General features: G+C 34.7%; 3 protein-coding genes and 1 long non-coding RNA gene across 9 annotated transcripts; 2 read left to right on the top strand and 2 right to left on the bottom strand.

Moving 5' to 3' along the window:
- Nucleotides 1-535: 535 nt before the first annotated feature.
- Nucleotides 536-4,085, bottom strand: LOC111806557 (polygalacturonase QRT2). Of its 2 annotated transcripts, XM_087128771.1 has the most exons (9): nt 3,714-4,085; nt 3,487-3,615; nt 2,628-2,795; nt 2,515-2,535; nt 2,081-2,288; nt 1,926-2,007; nt 1,723-1,831; nt 869-985; nt 536-778 (listed from the first exon to the last, which is right to left on the bottom strand). In XM_087128771.1, the coding sequence occupies exons 1-9, from the start codon at nt 4,002-4,004 to the stop codon at nt 536-538; spliced, it is 1,368 nt and encodes a 455-aa protein (XP_086984897.1). In that variant the 5' UTR covers nt 4,005-4,085. The 2 variants fall into 2 exon arrangements, 1 of the variants encoding a protein (XP_086984897.1); XR_015423067.1 differs by lacking the exon at nt 536-778 and having other exon boundaries at nt 1,239-1,831.
- Nucleotides 605-2,757, top strand: LOC147790023 (uncharacterized). Its single transcript, XR_015423068.1, has 2 exons — nt 605-745; nt 2,534-2,757. It is a non-coding gene; the product is annotated as an uncharacterized LOC147790023 (long non-coding RNA).
- A 3,930-nt stretch (nt 4,086-8,015) lies between the features above and the next one.
- Nucleotides 8,016-15,042, top strand: CCD1 (carotenoid cleavage dioxygenase 1). Of its 2 annotated transcripts, XM_023692055.2 has the most exons (14): nt 8,016-8,411; nt 9,136-9,206; nt 9,300-9,314; nt 9,907-10,018; nt 10,379-10,478; nt 10,829-10,891; nt 11,059-11,169; nt 11,251-11,435; nt 12,179-12,317; nt 12,807-12,924; nt 13,007-13,108; nt 13,724-13,975; nt 14,422-14,533; nt 14,786-15,042. In XM_023692055.2, exons 1-14 carry the CDS (start codon nt 8,178-8,180, stop codon nt 14,813-14,815), a joined length of 1,644 nt encoding a protein of 547 aa, XP_023547823.1. In that variant the 5' UTR covers nt 8,016-8,177; the 3' UTR covers nt 14,816-15,042. The 2 variants fall into 2 exon arrangements, with proteins under 2 accessions (XP_023547823.1, XP_086985162.1); XM_087129036.1 differs by lacking the exons at nt 8,016-8,411; nt 9,136-9,206; nt 9,300-9,314 and adding an exon at nt 9,333-9,458.
- Nucleotides 15,043-15,415: 373 nt separating this feature from the next.
- LOC111806677 (nuclear transcription factor Y subunit A-1) lies at nt 15,416-18,540 on the bottom strand. 4 transcript variants are annotated; one of them, XM_087129037.1, is made up of 6 exons: nt 18,356-18,517; nt 17,236-17,449; nt 17,027-17,142; nt 16,814-16,885; nt 16,344-16,505; nt 15,416-16,276 (listed from the first exon to the last, which is right to left on the bottom strand). In XM_087129037.1, exons 2-6 carry the CDS (start codon nt 17,432-17,434, stop codon nt 15,872-15,874), a joined length of 954 nt encoding a protein of 317 aa, XP_086985163.1. In that variant the 5' UTR covers nt 17,435-17,449; nt 18,356-18,517; the 3' UTR covers nt 15,416-15,871. The 4 variants fall into 4 exon arrangements, with proteins under 4 accessions (XP_086985163.1, XP_023547826.1, XP_023547825.1 ...); XM_023692058.2 differs by having other exon boundaries at nt 17,027-17,449; nt 18,390-18,540; XM_023692057.2 differs by having other exon boundaries at nt 17,027-17,449.
- Between the last annotated feature and the right edge of the window lie 135 nt (nt 18,541-18,675).

Genomic DNA, 18,675 nt, shown 5'->3' with positions numbered 1-18,675 from the left:
TCCACTTTGACCTGTTACATATCGCTGTTAGCTTTACGATTTTAAAACATACTACCCGTTACATATCATCGTCAGCCTTATAGTTTTACGACGCGTTTGCTAATGAAAAATTTTCAAACTCTTATAGAGAATAATTCGTCTCCCTCTCCCATAGAAATTTTTTTTACAAAAAAAAAAAAAAAAAACCATTTGAAAGGCAAACTATGGCTTCTTTATTCAATTTATTGTTCATTAATACAACCAATCTTGACCTATAACAAAAAATAAAACGAAAAACTAATCAATCTATGGCTTCAGCTTTATTCATTTATTGCTGATTAATTCAACCAGTCTGTGGCTAAAGATCTTTCAACCATTGCTATAAGTAACCCCACTGTATGACTATCCCAATAAAAAAAGTAAGGAACGAACCACTAATCCAAATCCCTAGATTCAACGTGGAATCGCTCCATCAAATGCTTATGAAAAGTATAAATTATTTGAATTTACAGTGACCCAATCAAGCATTTGCAAAACTGGATCCGTCGTCTCTTCTTCATCGTCGTCCAGGGCACTGTGGTGAAACCCTTCCTCTATTCTTCAATCTGGCATTTTTACAGGAAGCTTCGGCTTGGGTGGGTTTATCGTCTGCTTTATCTCTGTGGACAAGATCGATGTCTTGTAGAAGAATCTCCTGACATGGGAAGCTTTTGCTGCAATCGAATTTCACAGCCACTTCCGAACCGCTTGTGCCTCTGATGTTCTGGTACATTACATTACTCACTTGTACTGCTTCTGCCTGTTACGTGTTTGATAAAATGCTTAGCAGAAAATTTTCGTGAATATTGAAGCTGTAGGCTGTGCTGATTTGGGTTTTTGAAGTGTTTACCTGTTGTGTACATGGTTCTTTCTGATCACAATAGTTTTGATCTATGATTATTGGGTTGGTCACATTGTCCATCACAATGTTCTGGAATATTATGTTTTCTGCATACCCTTTGCCTCCCTGTACACCAAACTGTTGGATTAGAACTAAAGAGATCTTTGATAGATAGTTCAAGTCAAATCAAAACATTAAATCTAACTCTTAAGTTGTGTTTTCTAAGTTGAAATTGTCTTCAAGTTATCAATTTTGTTATTTATTTGACTTCTTATGAAAGAAGAAAACAATTATTTTGCACAAAGTTTGTAGACCAAACTTGAACCTAAAGAACCAACGCAAACAAGATGCAGAAGTTAAAAAACCAATAAAACAAGACCTGAAATAAATAAAGAAGATCAAAGAAAGAGTAGCAAGGCATGGCCCATTGATTTCTTTTGCTGTTTATCTTTCTCTTGTGCAGAAACTTCCATAATATGTTCATCTTACTGGTTCACTATGTTTGAAATCTGTTCAAAGCCCAATTCTTAGCTGACTAGCAGGGGAGAAAGCAAACCAAACTTCCCCCCTCCCTCCTGAATGCCATTGACTTGTGAAAAAAAACTGAGAATTGTTTGGTAGGTTTGAAAAGCACATGATACCTATACTCATACAGGTTTTGAGTTGGTCAAAAAGTAGAGGATTAAGTAATGTGCAGGTCAAGTTCTGGTGTCAAAATCAGCAGGCACAAACACTGTTGCTTTTGCATCCAGTAAACTTCCATCATTTTCTGATTTTTGAGTCTTAACAAAGTGAAATATAGCTTCAATTTTCAACTCAAAACAAGCCATATTTACTGTTCTAAACAAGTTTTCTTTGTATACCTGCCAAGTTTTGATTCTCACTCCATTTGATGTTCCTGTAAACTTTGCTGTATCAACCACCACATTAGAAACCTCAGCTTCTGATTTTCCAGCTCCCAAGCTTCCAATACTGCAAAACAAACCAGAAACAGAAAAGAAAACAGTCAATAAAACAGACCCCAATGAATCAAATTATCCAAGTTGTAGAGCTGTATTATTGAAACCTGATCCCATGGCCCGGTCCACAAGTTATGCCCTTTGCTCGAACATTTTTCGACCCACTTACTATCGAAATACAGTCATCACCTTGAAAAAAAGAATACAAAGATAAAGTTATGAACTAAAAGTTATGAAGCTTTTAGGTATAGGAGTACCCTACCAGTCATTATAAGACAGTTTTGGATGAGAATGATTTGTGTGGCCGTGACATGAATGCCATCAGTGTTGGGGCTGTTTCCTGGTGCATAAATCCATAGATTTAGAGCTTTGACATTGCTGCATTTCTGAAAGGAAAGATGCATCTTTTGTGCATTTCTGAACCTCAGCCCTTCCACTCTCAGATTGGTACATTGATAGAAAGTAACAGCCTAGAGAGAGAGAGAGAAATTAGCTTCAAAGTTAATGGGGATGTTCTTATTGTTAGAACACGACTCTCCACAATGGTATGATATTGTCCACTTTGAGCATAAGCTCTCATAACTTTGCTTTGGGCTTCCCCAAAAGGTTTCATACCAATGGAGAGAGTATTATTCTTTTGTTTATAAACCATCTAACACTTATTTCTTCGAAGTTTCAAAACCACATAAGCCTTACTGTTGGAGCTTCCTTGCAGGGCTGAAAGAACAAGAGAAAAGGAAGAAGAAATCCATTAACACACAAAATGAGTTGTGATTGAAAATTTACTGAGGTAAAATTGAGAAACTCACAAGGGTTTTGTTGACTTTGCATGAATTTAACCACCATTTTCTTCCATTTCCATTAATGGTGCCTTTACCTTCCACTGTAAATTCTGCTAGATTTTCAAATACAATCCAATGCCTTCTGTCTTTCTCGTAATCTGATATATGTGGGGAGGCTTTTATTGTCCCTTCAATCTTCCAATTTAAAAAAAAAAAGGAAAAAGTAATTATTAAGAGAAAATAATAATATTATTATTATTAATTAAAAAAAACTTAATTTTCATTTTTCCAAAAATACCAGAATATTTCAGTTTCCTAAATAATTGTGATATTATATGAAAGAAGATAAAGTCAAAATTTAAATAATAAATATTTGTTAAACCGAAATATAAATTGCTAATAATAATAATAGTAATAAAATGGAGCGTTGAAATGCAATTGAAGAAATTTAAAAAAAGCCGTTAACTATATTAAATAAATATATTAATAAATACAAAAGGAATTTATGATGAATTATTACAAAGAATTTAATGTTTTCTTTTTGGACAATAGGAAATATTATTAATTTAATTCAATATAATTACGTAAATTCAAATAAATCATATAAGAAAGGAAAATAGAAATTTCTTCCTAAAAAAAATAAAAAAATAAATAAAATAACCAGCTCCATTAATAATTCAATTAATAATTCAATATTAATTGACCTGTACTCAATTCTTTTTCGGTATTAACTGTTATTTTGTCTCATTCATTATTAATAAAAAAATTATTTATAAATAATGAAATCTTTAATCAATTTATAAGAAATATAATTCATCTTAATAATATTTTAAAATTATTGTAAGATTAACAAAATTTAGATATTAAATTAATACTCAAAATGTACCTTAAATACAAAAGGAGAGTTACAAGGGCCCGAAAATGTGATTGGCTTAAGATGATAAGTTCGATCATTAGGAACCAAAAAGATGGCATTTGTGGACGAACAAGCTTCCTTCCAAGCTTCTTTAAACGCCTGGAATAATTAAATACGTAACATTTCGACTTCTACTACTTTTAACTCAAACTCATTAATCCCATTCACAAAAAAAAAAAAAAAAAAAAAAAACCCACCTCGCTATCGTCTTCTCCATCGCCCATTGCCCCATAATCATCCACGTTAAATATCTCCGACGACGCCACGGGCGACGAAGCCATTTTCTCCAACCTCGTTGTCAACATGCTCGAGAATTTGGAAGAGTACCCATAATGCTGGTGATCACGATCCTTCCCATCACCACGGTTAATCAAAGGGGGAGGATCAACGTCAGCGTACGAGCTAGAGCAGGCCGAGAAAAACTCAAAAACGACAATGGCGATGAGAAAGGGAAGACGACAACGACGACCGAGCAATCCCCGACACATGTTAATGGGAATTAAAAGGTTTGAGGGGGAAAAAAAAAGGAAGGAAGTAGGAAAAGTTTTGATGGAGTTGTGGGTGGCCAACTGAATTGAAATCAAAAACATGAAATGTACTTTAAGATTTGTGGGGTTTTTTATAGGAACAACAGAGTTTTGGATTCAAAAGCAAGAGATTCATATGCAAGGATGAGTTGGCCGGTAGCCGACTTTTGGTCTTTTTTTATTTATTTATTTATTAAATTTTAATTTTAATCTCTATTTATTAATTAATTAAATATATTAATGCATGGATTTGCATGGATAAAACCCTATTTCTTAATTAAATTAATTCTGCCAATATGGAATAATTTGTTTCAATTTGTTCCATTATAATTAAAACTATATCTAATACGCAGAAATATGGTTGTGTTTATTTAAGGTATTTTTTTAAAATAAAAATTTTCATAATTTAAGAATAAAATTTAAGAGTAATTGACCTATATTTAAAAAAAAAAAAAACATTAGTTTTTTTTTTAATTAAAAAATTAATTTCTTGTTAATTCTCTGTGTCATTAAGCGATAGAAATTTAGAGGAAGATTAATTTTATATTATTTCTAACAATTTAATGAAATAAATCACTTACCGATTAAACGAGAAATTTAATTTTGTTTCTTCTTTAAAATTCAACAAATTTGTAAGGTGAGGATTCGTACGTTTCTCGCTTTTTTCATCAAAATGTTAAAATTGTTTTGTTGTTCGTAATAATTAATTTACGTGACACAAAATGTATTTAAATTATTTTTATGTTTTTACAAAATTATACATTATTTTTTTAAAGAAAATTTCTCAAGTTCTACTATAACGGGACTCGTTTTAATTCATTTTCTCGTAAACAAAATACTTCTCTGAGACATTTCGGTCGTGTTCTTACTTCATGATTTATTGAGATAATGTCTAAATTTGACCAAAATAATTAATAAAAAAAAACATTTAGATAGGGTTTATGTTAGGTAAAATTCAGTTTTCAGTTATATTTTCATTAGCGGAAAAATATATTTGTATATCTATATATATATATATATATATATATTTATTTATTTATGTAAAAGGCCAACTATATACGACCAGAAAAAGTCTTTTATTATTCTTATAATTAAACAAATAAAAAAATAAAAAATATATATTTGTTGTGATAATGGACCAAAATGCCCCTATTTTGTTCTATAAAGTTGAATCATAATTAACGGGTTCGTCTAAAATTTATAAGTTACCATTTTAGTCACGTATGGTATCTCGAAATTTTAATAGCGTATCATGTCCTATTTGTTAGGATCACACAACAACGCACACTCGATCTAGATGAACACAAAGAACAGGATAAAAAAAATGCACGAAAAGTTTTGTATTCATGACTGCACAAGTACGTTACAGAGAATATAGAAAATACATTGCAGGCTAAAAGTTTTGTATGGATGACTCCAAATACGTAAGAGAATACAAAAAGAGGAGATATATATATATATAGTTCAGCTTTTTACCAGATATAACTATCTACCATATATAACTTTACTGTGTATACCGTTCACTAAGCTATAAATAACAACTCCATAACCTAACCCTATTCCCAAGATTTGAACGAGGATTTAAAATCTAGAGTCGACTTGATGATCTCGACATCCCCTCATACTTAATACGAGTATTTTTTTTTTAGCATATTTTGTCATTACTCACATATTTTTTTAGAAAAATTCTCGAGAGGTCACCAACATAGAATTGCTTTAAGCTAAACACAACTTTGGATAACTATAATTAAGCACTGCGCACGTAATTGGTATAGATAGTAATTATAAATTATTTTAAACATCTTAACCATCGTATCCTCATGTTACTCTCGTGCAAATACACGTAAATTGTGTCTATTTATATCAAATCTACTTGAGCTAAAATATAAGTGTGTATATTCCATATCGCAATCTCAATTTTATAGAAATTTTACCAGCTCAAGCAATTATCAATACGCGCATACACGAACTTTTTACCCGATCATTGAACCCACATAAGCCAAATTTACACATGATCTCGGTGCTGAAATTCATAGTACGGTGATAATATATATACTTCTTCCATTCAGCATTTGACACGTTATTAGCTGATATATTATTTTATAGATTTTATACTATTCGTAAATGTTTGTTGACGGAAAAATAATGAATCGAGACAGAATGAAAAAGAAATCAAGAACCGAAATGACGATCGCTATCCCTATCGAAAGACGTCGATGAATGAAAAATTGCGAAATGGGTGAGAGTTTGAAAGAGAGGTTGGAGGGTATGTTGGGTAAGTTAGGGGAAATTGACAAAGTATGGGTGAAAAATGGGAACTTGCGTGGTGGGTCAAAGAAGAAGAGGAGACCCATAACTTACAAACTTGGCGTGGGTGTGTTATTATAGAGCTAAAGGGCATGGGGCTTATGACAACTACTTTTCGGTCTTGTGTTGTCACATTTCGACTTCTCGGGAATTCGTCGATTTTCTTTCGTGACGATTGAAACTATCTCGAGACTTTTGAAGAGAGCACGTTACGTTCATTAATATTAACTTGAATATTAGGGGTCGAATATGTCTTCAGTTTAGTTTGATTTAGAAATTTTAAGAATCGATCGAGTTGACTCGGTTTAGGGTTTGGGACACTTTTGTCCTTTTCGGCCACTAGCCTCCAACTTTTCCCTCTCTTCTGCTTGAACCTAGTACATGTTGAACTCTCCCCTCTCTCTTGTTTCAACCTGAAGGATCTCGTCTTATTCTAATGGTAAACGTGGAAAAGCCTCTCACTAGTGAATTGACCCAAACTTGGTTCGTGATTCTGAGAATTGAGTTGGGTTAGGTTGCCTGCTAAATTCGAGTTAGACAATAGGGGTGTACCAACAACTCGACAACCCGAACCAACCCAACAGGGTTGGGTTGGTTTGAATTAGCATTTCGGGTAGGATTTGGTTCATTTTTCTGAACCCGAACTAAATCGGTTCAGTTTCGGGTTCGTAGATAAAACCTTCGAGTTGACCCGAACCAAATAAAAATATATAAATTATGTTACAATTTTCACTTGTTGTTTTTTATTAATTTTTTTAATGTGAATAATTATAGATCTGTTTGTTTGTGAACTTTTAATATATTTTATCTAAAATTGAATCCGAATAATTATAAATGGTCGATAAATAAAACTTAAATTTTTTTGTTGACAACTCAACAACCTAATCCGAACCCAACCCGAAAATAGGGTTGGATTGGATAAAAAAAAATCTCTCAACCCAACCTAACCCGGATCATGTACACTCTTATTAGACGAGTTAGACATTCCATAAATCCAAATCTAAAAAAATCTCCAAATTCAATGCGCATTTCAACTCATACTCAACTCTACTATATATATATATAGTTTAATTTGTTAAAACATAAACCTTTAAATAATAAATCTCAAAAAAGATTTTTTTTTTCTAGTCGTGTTTATATGAATTGAGTTATACGTAGGTTAATATATACAATAATTTAACAATTATTAATTTAAAATTTCAATCATTACCCGAGAAAAAAAATCAACGTCAATTTGTAGCATTTTTAAATTTTAAATGTGAAAATTTAAATATAGATATTAACGAAAGTATAGTTTATACATATACACATGTAACAAAATACAAAACTCGGTTTCCTATGTACTGAACTATATACCATAAATAAAATATTATATTATATATATTTTTAATTGCTATTTAATTATTATACTGTAATGAAAATTATAGGCTGCAGTTTGTTAGTCGAATCGATAATTTATTTATTTATTTGTTGAATTATGTTGAAAATTCAAACTTCATTGATTAAAAAAATATAAATATTAATTATTTGAAAGGTTGGCTTAAATTATCACTAATAACTCAATATAATGTGAATTAAATAGGTTAAATAGTGATTACCTGAAATAATAAGGCACATAATAGAAATGGAGATGATATAAATTTGTTTTGTGTGTGAATCGAGGAAGATTGTATGGTAGTGGAAAGAATTTCAACGAAATGATGATCAGCATCGTTACGTGGCTGTACTTTCACCCACAGGCCTCAATTTCATCGATTATTTGAAGACGGAACCGATTTTCTCTGTTCTCAATACAGTCCACTCGCCATCCTGTGACGGAGACTGAGAATGGCGGAGGAGAAGCAGAGGCTTAATGGCGGAGTTGTTGGAGGGTCGTTGGTGGAGGTGAATCCGAAGCCAAGTAAAGGGCTGGCATCGAAGGTGACCGATTTGTTGGAGAAGCTGTTTGTGAAGCTTATGTATGATTCTTCAAAGCCTCAGCATTATCTTTCCGGTAATTTTGCTCCGGTTGGTGATGAGACTCCGCCGATTACCGATCTCCCTGTTAAAGGATATCTTCCGGTGAGTTCGGTGTCTCCTAGGGCAATTGTAATCTGCTTATTGATGTGATGTTTGTCAGTGACTTTATTAAAGGATATCTTCCAGGAAGAATCTTTCTATGGTAATAGGAGTGAGGAACCCTGTACCGATTGGTTTTTGTTTATGCATATTGCTGTTGATTCTTTAGACTGATTTGTTGTGAACACTGCTAATGCTTCATATTTTGCAAGTGTTTAAATTCAATCTTAGAATCAAATCAAATATGGCAAGTCCGCTGGTTATGGCAGGCCCTAATACAGTTGAAATCCATATACCGATGGTTAATCAGTTGAGAAAAGAGAGGCCTCATATGAAATTTGAGTCCAAGTCTTGAAGTTCTTGTTTCCTGTTTTAACTCAATCCAATTATACTATCCGAATTGGTGCGACCGTATATCCAGGAGGTTACGACGTAAATTTGGTTAGATTGAGAAAACATAAAAGTTGATTAGATAATCTGAAAACAATGAACTGATACCCTTGAGAGAAATTACAAATTCGCTTGATATGGAGTTAGAAGAATTGATGTTCTATGCTGCAGGATAGTGTAAGAGGAGGATTTTGAACTAGCCTTTTGTTCATTTGTATATGTTTGTGCTAGATTAGTTCTTTGTTTTTGAGCTGTATGTTATTTTTTTTTCTATACATGGGATGTCATTATTCCTTATTTTGCTTCCTCTAATGTGGAATGTATTATAAACTTACAGGAGTGCTTAAATGGAGAGTTTGTTAGGGTGGGGCCGAATCCGAAGTTTAGCCCCGTTGCTGGTTACCATTGGTATGGCTTGTTAAATCTTAAGCAATTTTGTGCAAATCTTTAGTGCTTGGTTAGATGAAATGTTCCTTATTTGTGTTTTTTTCCCACGTGCAGGTTCGATGGAGATGGGTATGTCACCTTCTACTTCCTGAATCGTCCCATTATTCACTTGCAGCTTACTTAAAGATTACATTCGTTTATGTTTCTGGAACTTGATTAATTTCCACAAGTGAACACTGTTACAATCCTAAATGTGATGGATTCAGCACTAATGTGAGTTTTGAATTGAATGCCTCAATTTTTGTCCCACGGTATAAAATTTGTTCTTTCCCTGTGGAATGTCGTTCGGGGTAACGTTATTCACAAAATTTTGAAGGGTTTTTGGAGTACCATTTTATAACTCTGTAAACTGTAACTAACGATGTTCTCTTCTCATGATTCTTGAACAAGTAGGCCTTCTTGTAGTATGACTCCTAATCATAAATCCTTTTTTGCATTCCCAAAGTCTTATCCCGAAACATTTTCATTATTTTGTTATAATCTGGGAACTATAAAATCAGGGTAGTCCTGTCAGAACTTTAAATCTCATTCAAGATATATCCAAGTCGTAGAGAACATAGTTCTGTTTGAAACATGATATCCATTTAGCTATTATATTTGATTTTTCCTTCTGTTTTACATATTGCCTGGCTTTAAAATATTATTGATATTTCTTTTGCAGCATGATTCATGGATTGCGCATTAAAGATGGAAAAGCAACATATGTTTCCCGTTATGTGAGGACATCACGACTTAAACAAGAAGAATATTTTGGAGGTGCTAAATTCATGAAGGTATACAGCTATTTTGTTCTCCTAGTATGTCGAAGTGAGTTTGGTTGTGGAATTTATTGAGTTGGGATCACAGAAAAACGGAGACACGGATGCTGGTTGTAGAGTGCACCAATAAAAAATGGTGGCAGCCATGGCGGCAAAGGATTTTAGGGTTTTAGAGATGGCTAGAGTTTACCTGTTGGGATACCATCTTAAATATAGGAGACACTAATGAGCGTATATTGACGTATTAATTCTTTACTGTTATTGGGTTCTTTGTTTTACCTCATGCCATAATGTAGGATATTGTATAATTAGTTTCAGGAGTGATGAACTTGAAAATTTTAATTGACTGCTGTTAACTTTTGTTGTCATTTCCAGATTGGTGATCTGAAAGGGTTCTTTGGGTTAGTAATGGTTAACATGCAAATTCTGAGAGCAAAGTTAAAAGTGTTGGATGTATCATATGGAACTGGAACAGGTAGGATTTCTTTTTTTTTTTTTTTTTTTTTTTTTTAAATTTTTTGTTTGTTTGTTGTTATCCTCGTCGCGACTACATGATTAGGTTTTTGAGTGCCACCAGTGTTAAATTTTGTGCATGATATTTATCATTTTTGACGTTGTGAAATCCTCCATATGATGGAGATATACTCGAGCGGGGTATCCCGAAAAGCTCAAGCTTAATCCTTTTCATTTGTTAACCACTGATAATAATGTAGGCGTCTCTATTTTATAATATGATGCAAATATGCATTAGCTGATTTTACTGCTTTCCTTTGTATGGAACTTAAGTTTTAATTGTCTGAAACTGATTATCAATAACTTTTCTAGGTAACACGGCTCTCATATATCACCATGGGAAGCTGCTAGCACTTTCGGAGGGAGATAAACCTTGTAAGTTTACATTCTCTCTATCAACTTCAGATATCGTCTCCTCAAACGTCAGTTTAAAGATCTTGATGGCGAAGGAAAGGTCGCCTCAAGTGTCCTCCCCCCATCCCCACTGAATAACGAAAATAGAAGGAAAAAAATCGTTGAGTAGCCGGTTTTGTGTAATGTAGATGTTATAAAAGTGTTGGAGGATGGAGATTTACAGACACTTGGTCTGCTGGATTATGACAAGAGATTAACGCACTCCTTCACTGCTCATCCAAAGGTTGATCCAGTCACCGGTATAAGCATCCTAAAAGACTACCACTAAATTTGTTGAAATATGATGAAGTAATCTGTGCTGATCAGTTTCCTGCATGCAGGCGAAATGTTTACATTTGGTTATTCCCATACACCACCATATGTTACTTACAGAGTTATTTCCAAGGATGGCCTCATGCATGACCCAGTACCAATCACAATTCCAAACCCGGTCATGATGCACGACTTTGCGATTACTGAAAATTATGCAATTTTCATGGATCTTCCTTTATATTTTAAACCAAAGGTATGGCACTTATTTAAAATATTTTGTTATTAACTTTATATTATCAATCCTGATAACTCATGCTACTGAATTACGAAGTAATCCATTGCATGTAAACAAGCCAAGACATAACTAGTGGCATAAATTATTGAAGCCAGCCTCATCTCCCAAACTCAAGTTCAGGAAATTGGTGTCTTTCCCCTTATTTTTTTCCATTTGTAATTTCTATGTATGTTGTTATCTTATGATAGGCTGGCCTGCAGCATCTGATGCTACCAACATTCCCATAGTTTGCTTTTACAAATTCACCCCCGTGTTCCATTTCCTGCCAATGGTATTATAAGAAAGCAAAAGGAATGTACACAACATAGAAAAGTAAATTTCCCATTAATAATCTCGTATGAGAATCAATTCATTCTTGGAAAGGTATTTCCACTCAAATTTAGAAATAGTTAAAGGACGACATAAAGAAAAGGAACAAGTTATCCTGAAAAATCTCTCTAAAGAACCAAATGTGACTAAACGAAAATGACTCCTTTAATCGTGCCTGGGGGAATTTTGAGGATTTTTTTATTCATCTTTATTCATATGAAGGACTTTCAACTTTTATTTCCGTCATATACTTCTCTTCAGTTAGATAGACTGTTCATACATATGTTGTTTTATTGGATTCCAATTCATTTATTTGCATCATGGTGGTTAAATCCTGAACGTCTTAATCTTATGGTTGGTCATATTATAATTAACAACTTGTTAACTTTCAGGAAATGGTGAAAGAAAATAAGTTAATTTTCACATTTGATGCTACAAAAAAAGCTAGGTTTGGTGTGCTTCCGCGATATGCAAAAGATGACTTGCTTATGCGATGGTTTGAGCTTCCAAATTGTTTTATATTTCATAATGGTGAGTACTTGTGCTACCCATGTCTTTGAAAGCAAGAAATATTTCTGGCATGCTGATCCATTTGTGTTATGAATTGCTAAATTACAATCTTAAATATCGATTTCATTACGAGTACTTCAACGAGTGGTAATGGAAAAAATTCATGTGATTGGGAAATTAGAGATTTTATCTGTGGTTCTATCTTTGTAGCATTTCCTCGGATGGATCATTCTTCGACTCATTTTCTGTTGGAAATTACTAGGTTTTCTGTTACTCATGTTGTGTATGGGTGCTTTTATATGATTACAATTGGACTTGATGCAAGATTTAGTTCTTTGATTTGTCTTTTTCATTTATGGCCTGAGCTTTGAAGGGTTCTACCTTATTTTTTCCCTGAAAATTTGTACCTTCTAGTTATTATTGTAATCTGCTTATTTGACTTATTAAATAGACTGTATATTTGTCTTACTCTTTCTCTTTTCATTATTTATGTTGTATGCTTCTTCTTAGCTAATGCTTGGGAGGAAGGAGATGAAGTAGTTTTGATTACATGCCGGCTCGAGAATCCAGACTTGGACATGGTCAGTGGGTCTGTTAAGGATAAGCTTGAGAACTTCTCAAATGAGCTGTAGGACTCTAATCCATTTCTACAAATGAAGAAAAGTTCTTGATGTGGCTGTGATATTTCTAATTATTTTTCCATCTATCAGGTATGAGATGAGATTCAATCTTAAATCTGGTTTATCTTCACAGAGGAAACTCTCGGAATCTGCTGTAGATTTTCCTAGAGTGAATGAATGCTACACTGGCAGGTATTTTAATTCCCTTTTCTTCTAGTATTTGTAAAAAGAATATCGGCTCAAATCCATGGGGATATATGAAGAGATCATCCAATTTTGGAGTAAGAAAAGCTTGAACTAAAGGACATCTCTTTCGTTTGCAATTTTCCAATTATAGCACTAGAACCCCATTAGATGACATCTTCTATGAGATCTCACATCGATTGGGGAGGAGAACGAAACATTCTTTACAAGGGTGCGGAAACCTCTTCCTATCAGACGCGTTTTAGAAATCTTTTAGAAACCTTGAGGGGAAGCCCGAAAGGGAAACTCCAAAGAGGACAATATCTCCTAGCGTTGGGTTTGGGCTATTACATCTTCAGAAACAACATTAGCCGTAGGGGAATTTTTGTTCTATTCCTTTGAATATCCGAGTAATTAACAGTTTGAAATGGGATACCATGCATTCAAAATTTGCATTTACAGTTTTTAGCGACAGCATTGCATGTCATCTACTGCAGTTAGCAATTCGGATGATTCTCGTTATCATTTTCTTATTCGCACGTTCCTTTTTGTTTTTCTGGCCTTGATGAACTGGATTCCTATCACATGGAATTGATGATGATGATGTACTCTGTATGCAATCAGGAAGCAACGATATGTATATGGAACTACACTGGACAGCATTGCAAAAGTCACGGGGATTGCTAAATTTGATCTGCATGCTAAACGTGAAACTGGAAGAACGAAGATTGAAGTTGGAGGAAATGTTCAAGGCCTGTATGACCTTGGACCTGGTAGATTTGGTTCTGAAGCTATCTTTGTTCCTCGTATACCTGGCACCACTTCAGAAGAAGATGATGGCTACTTAATATTATTCGTACATGATGAGAATACTGGGTAAATGTTTTCCTCTTCTATTATATCGTTAGTTTTGTGTCATATGTATTTATATGTATCATACGAGTAGTAGCTGGAATGCGGTTTGCTTTCTTAGATATCCTATTATTGAATAGCTGTTATCGAACGCCTTACTGTTTAGAAAGTTTAGTTCTATAGTGAGATCCCATATTGGTTGGAGAAGGGAACGAAACATTCCTTATAAGGGTGTGGAAACCTCTCCCTAGTAGACCCGTTTAAAACCTTGAGGGGAAGCCCTTGAAAGGAATGCCTAAAGAAGACAATATCTGCTAGCGGTAGGCTTAGGCTGTTACAGAGTTTTATAATTCACAGCCTTTGAATTTGCATTACAATGCAAGTTGGCAGTTTTACCGAATACCTGTGATGAATCAAATTAAGTTTATTTGGTTAAAGAGGAGGACAATAATTTTCATTGTTACCTACAGAAAATCTGCGGTGAATGTCGTGGATGCCAAAACTATGTCATCCGAGCCCGTTGCAGTTGTTGAATTGCCACACAGAGTTCCATATGGGTTTCATGCCTTCTTTGTATCAGAGGTTAGTGTCAAAATCATTGCATTCAAAGCCATGTGTGTCATTTTGGATTATTTAGTCACAGATTCACGATCACTAGCTAAAATGTCGCCCAACGACGAGTCATTTCTAACTAGGATTCCGTATCCTCAAGATGGTGGCTCTTCGGGTTCACCGTTCTTGGGTTGGGTTAGATTACCTTAGAACTAGAAGTACTCTATTAGTTTTTGGCATTCCCTTATTTCGGTTTCGTGCTTTTACGTTCAATCTGAGCAGGAGCAACTTCAAGAACAAGAAAGGCTTTGACTGACCATACCGTTATTTTCGGGACGAAAGAGGACCTGAAGAAGACAAACGAACAACTGTTAGCATTTAATATTGTATTCTTTTATCTTGAAATAGTTTTACCTCTGCTTGTTTTCTTGTGACGAACTTCTTACATACTGTGCCTCCTCCTCCCTCCAAGACCTTGAAGTAAAAACTTGCACTTATGAATAATATGATGATAAAAAGCTTTGTCTTGCAGTGAAAAATGAATCTCTTTAATGCCCATCACCTTTTGTTCTTATGTATTAGCTTCGTTTGAGCTTCATATGCAAGATTTAATGAACTCTTTTGCTTACGAAAATTTTCAAATATACAGATGAGATGAATGGACGAACTACTCTCCACAGAATATGAAATATTGGCTTTCTGCTTCCTTCTTTTATTATATCAGTGGGTGAAACAGAAAAAAGATGGTTTTATTTGACCGTCTTGAATCCAGCAAACTACTGTTTTTAATGATCTTTTGCACATATTAGACATGCCATGCATGTAATAACGATTTTACTATTTACTCTTAATTGTGTGCGAGAGACAGAATAAGGGAAGATGGAAGGGGTTCCATATTTAATGTCTTGTAAGTCCAGAAACATGAAAATTTATAGCCTCAAACATGCACACAAAGTTGAATAGATACAACGCCCAGATGCATCTAAATTAAGTTACAACAGTCTTCACACTAAATTTTTTTGTTTATCTGAGACACGTTCAGGATTAGAACTGCATACGTAATAGAAGAGGTAAATTGAAGAGGAGAGAAATAGAAGCGGGTGTACCACATTTTTTTTGTGTGCTTCATTTCTTCATCCTCTTCCATCTCACCTCAGAGTACACCTACTAAAGCCAAGAATGAATTGCCTGAGAAACACCACCAAAAGCGGTTTTCTTCCAAGCAGAACGGGGGCTAATCCATCAACTTCCAACCAGCAACAGAGCCTCACATGAATCAACAGTCATACACTGAATCTTCAAGTTTTCTGCACTGAAATGGTTAAAACAGTGTCGGAAAAGAAGCCCCATTTGCCCATCAAGAAACCTTCAATTGATGGGGATGGCCCTCTGTGGAGCCCCATTCACCTGCATGCTTTCATGTGGCTGATCGAGATGACCTCCCTCGACGTCAGCAAGTTGTGAAGTGTAAGTGGATATGCCATGGCCATTCAATTTTCCGTTGAAGAAAGCACGTGTTATCTGCAGATTTTGAGTCATGAACTCTTTGTCCTCCTCATTAAGCGTATCCTTGATTCCATTTTCATCAGCCCCCATGTATTTTGATCCAGCCTCGTTGACAGGTTTTGTTGAATGGTTTGTACCAGAATTGATACCTTCCTCCCTATCTGTATTGGAAATAACATTGTTGGGTTTTTTGGTATTGAGGAAACGTCCTCCACTGCCTCTTGCTCGTCTCATAGCATGGAGGTGTCTGGATTCATGAAGATATGGCTGCACAAAATGGATTAGAGTATGCAGAAAAGTAACAATGTGATACAACTACGATGAAATGTAATACCTTTCTACTTTTTATCACTTTCTTCTCAAGCTCAGCTTTGGCACGCGACTGTCTTCTCCTCAGGATACCATGATATTGCTTTGCATTTACATAAACGGGTTCTTCTTCCATTTCAAGGGGTAAAGGCATCCTAGCATGGTGAAGTCCATAAATATGAGGAAACTGCAGGAAAATCAAGCATAATCATAATTCTTGAACAGTTGATCGGCAAGTACAAAAAAATGATGCCCCTCGTAGGAATTGCAAGGTGGCAAATTTCTTTGCAAAGAAAACTGTACATAAGAAACAAACATGATAATGCCCGACAGCGAGGGGCGTATTTAACCTCTATTCATATATAAACTTGTTTAAATCATATATCATCAACACAAATAACTCAGTGGATAAGACATCAATTAACATCTCAAAAATTGATGATTTGATCCTCAACCTTGCAACTAAACGACATATTCAAGTAAATCAGAGCATACCGTTGACTGTGGTCCATTAGAAGTCAGCATTTGGCAATATTGTGCATCTGAAAAAGGATATGATGTCAAAACCTGCAAATGGAGATACTTGAAGTCCTTTTTGTATCCAGCTAACAGGGAAGCAAAGTCTAAAAAGTCAAACATCTAGGTACACTACTCATGTTTGTTTCTTTTCATAGACATTGGTTTCAGAGATAGACAGATAAATCTTACAATTGAGTGGCCAACAAGTTCCATCTGGGAATTTAGATCAAGGCGTTCGCCCACAGGTGGGGATGTAGAAAACGGAATGTACTTGAGATGCTGAACTTCTTTCCCAATATTTTCATCTAAATCAAGAACAGGTTCAATATATCGCTTAAATTGTGTATTCTTAGTCAAATATATAGAATTAATAACAATTATAGCAATGAATCTTATACCATTTGCTTGTGACTGCGTTCCTCCACTGCTAACAGTATCGTTCAGGTAATCTGCAGAAGCTGTTTTGGTAGCATCTTCACCTGCGATGGTATTGTTCCCAACTCCATGCCACCAAGCCTCAGAGTATTTGGTCGATTGTACCAAATACTTCGACCCATCAACTATTTGTTGGTCTACATTTTCTGGTTTTGATGGCATCGTTCAAAACTTATCCTGTCACCGTAAAAGGGCGAAAATTAGAAAGAACACAAAAGCAAAATAATTCACTCCTACTTATACCACACCGCAGCATCAGGGGATTCTCAACATAATCGAGTCTGCTTTAAAGAAAGACTTCGGAGACATCGAGTGTTTTACTTATTAAGCTCATCGGAAGATTGAAGCACCTAAACTTTGATTAGGATACAATATTTCCCAGTTCTGAGCAACCTGGAATTCCTAGCATCCCTAAATCATTGAAAGAACTCCAGCATGCTAGATGGAGGATTATTTAATACCGACAAAAACTTATCAGAGATTCATATAGCTCATCTACAATACATTACAGGGGCTTCAAGATAATATAATAAGAGATACTAAATTATGGCGAGAAAATAACATGTTAAATACAGTAGATATTCGTTACAAACTACAGCTATCGCTTCCATTTACTCTATACAAACTTCAACCTACTTCAATCGCTGCAATTTCCATAGATCCAAAACAGAGGCACTACAAAGATCTTTCTCCGGTTGCCGAAAAGCATGCAGCAAATAAGCTAGAGATCGAGAAATAAAAAAGGAAAAAAAGAAGACGAAATCCAGTAGGTTTATAATCACTACGGAGAAATTAGTAACTCAACAAGACGATAGCTAGTTCAATTTCTCAGCCTATTCGAGTCGACGATAACAAGTTCAGAATCACTTCTGCAATCGAACTCCCGTATGTTCTCCTCATTCATAAACTCAAAATTCGAACAGTTTTTCTTATACTTCATCATTCCGACGCTACTAGATGAAAAACAAGCACAAATTCCTCAAGAGAAATGGAGCCTTAATGACAATCATGCTCCGATCAAAATACCGATTGTAAGCAGCAAAATCAAAGACAAGCAGCAGCAATTGCAGGAAGACAACTTACAACTGCGATGTGATTACGAAAGAGACGATCGTACCCTAGGGAGCTTTAGGTTGAAGGTCGCTCTGGTCTTCTAGCTCAGTTCCATGACTCTCTCTCTCTCTCTCTCTCTCTACCTCGCTCGCTCGCTGCAGTGGCTATGGAATACGACAGAGAGAAGGAAATTAAAAATGAAAACGAGGAAAAACTTTAAAATTAAAAATTATTGAATTAAGAAAGAACCGAGAGTCAATAAATTTATGGTAGTTTATACAGTTAATTTATTCCTTTCCCTCCATAAATTCCAACAACCATCTCTAATTTCATTAAAATAATTTTTTACA

The sequence above is a fragment of the Cucurbita pepo genome, chromosome 12 (assembly GCF_057944985.1).
Source record: "Cucurbita pepo subsp. pepo isolate OVF chromosome 12, ASM5794498v1, whole genome shotgun sequence".
NCBI lineage: Eukaryota > Viridiplantae > Streptophyta > Magnoliopsida > Cucurbitales > Cucurbitaceae > Cucurbita > Cucurbita pepo.
The sequence above is the reverse complement of the archived record's forward strand: the minus strand, read 5'-3'. Positions and strand labels throughout refer to the sequence as shown.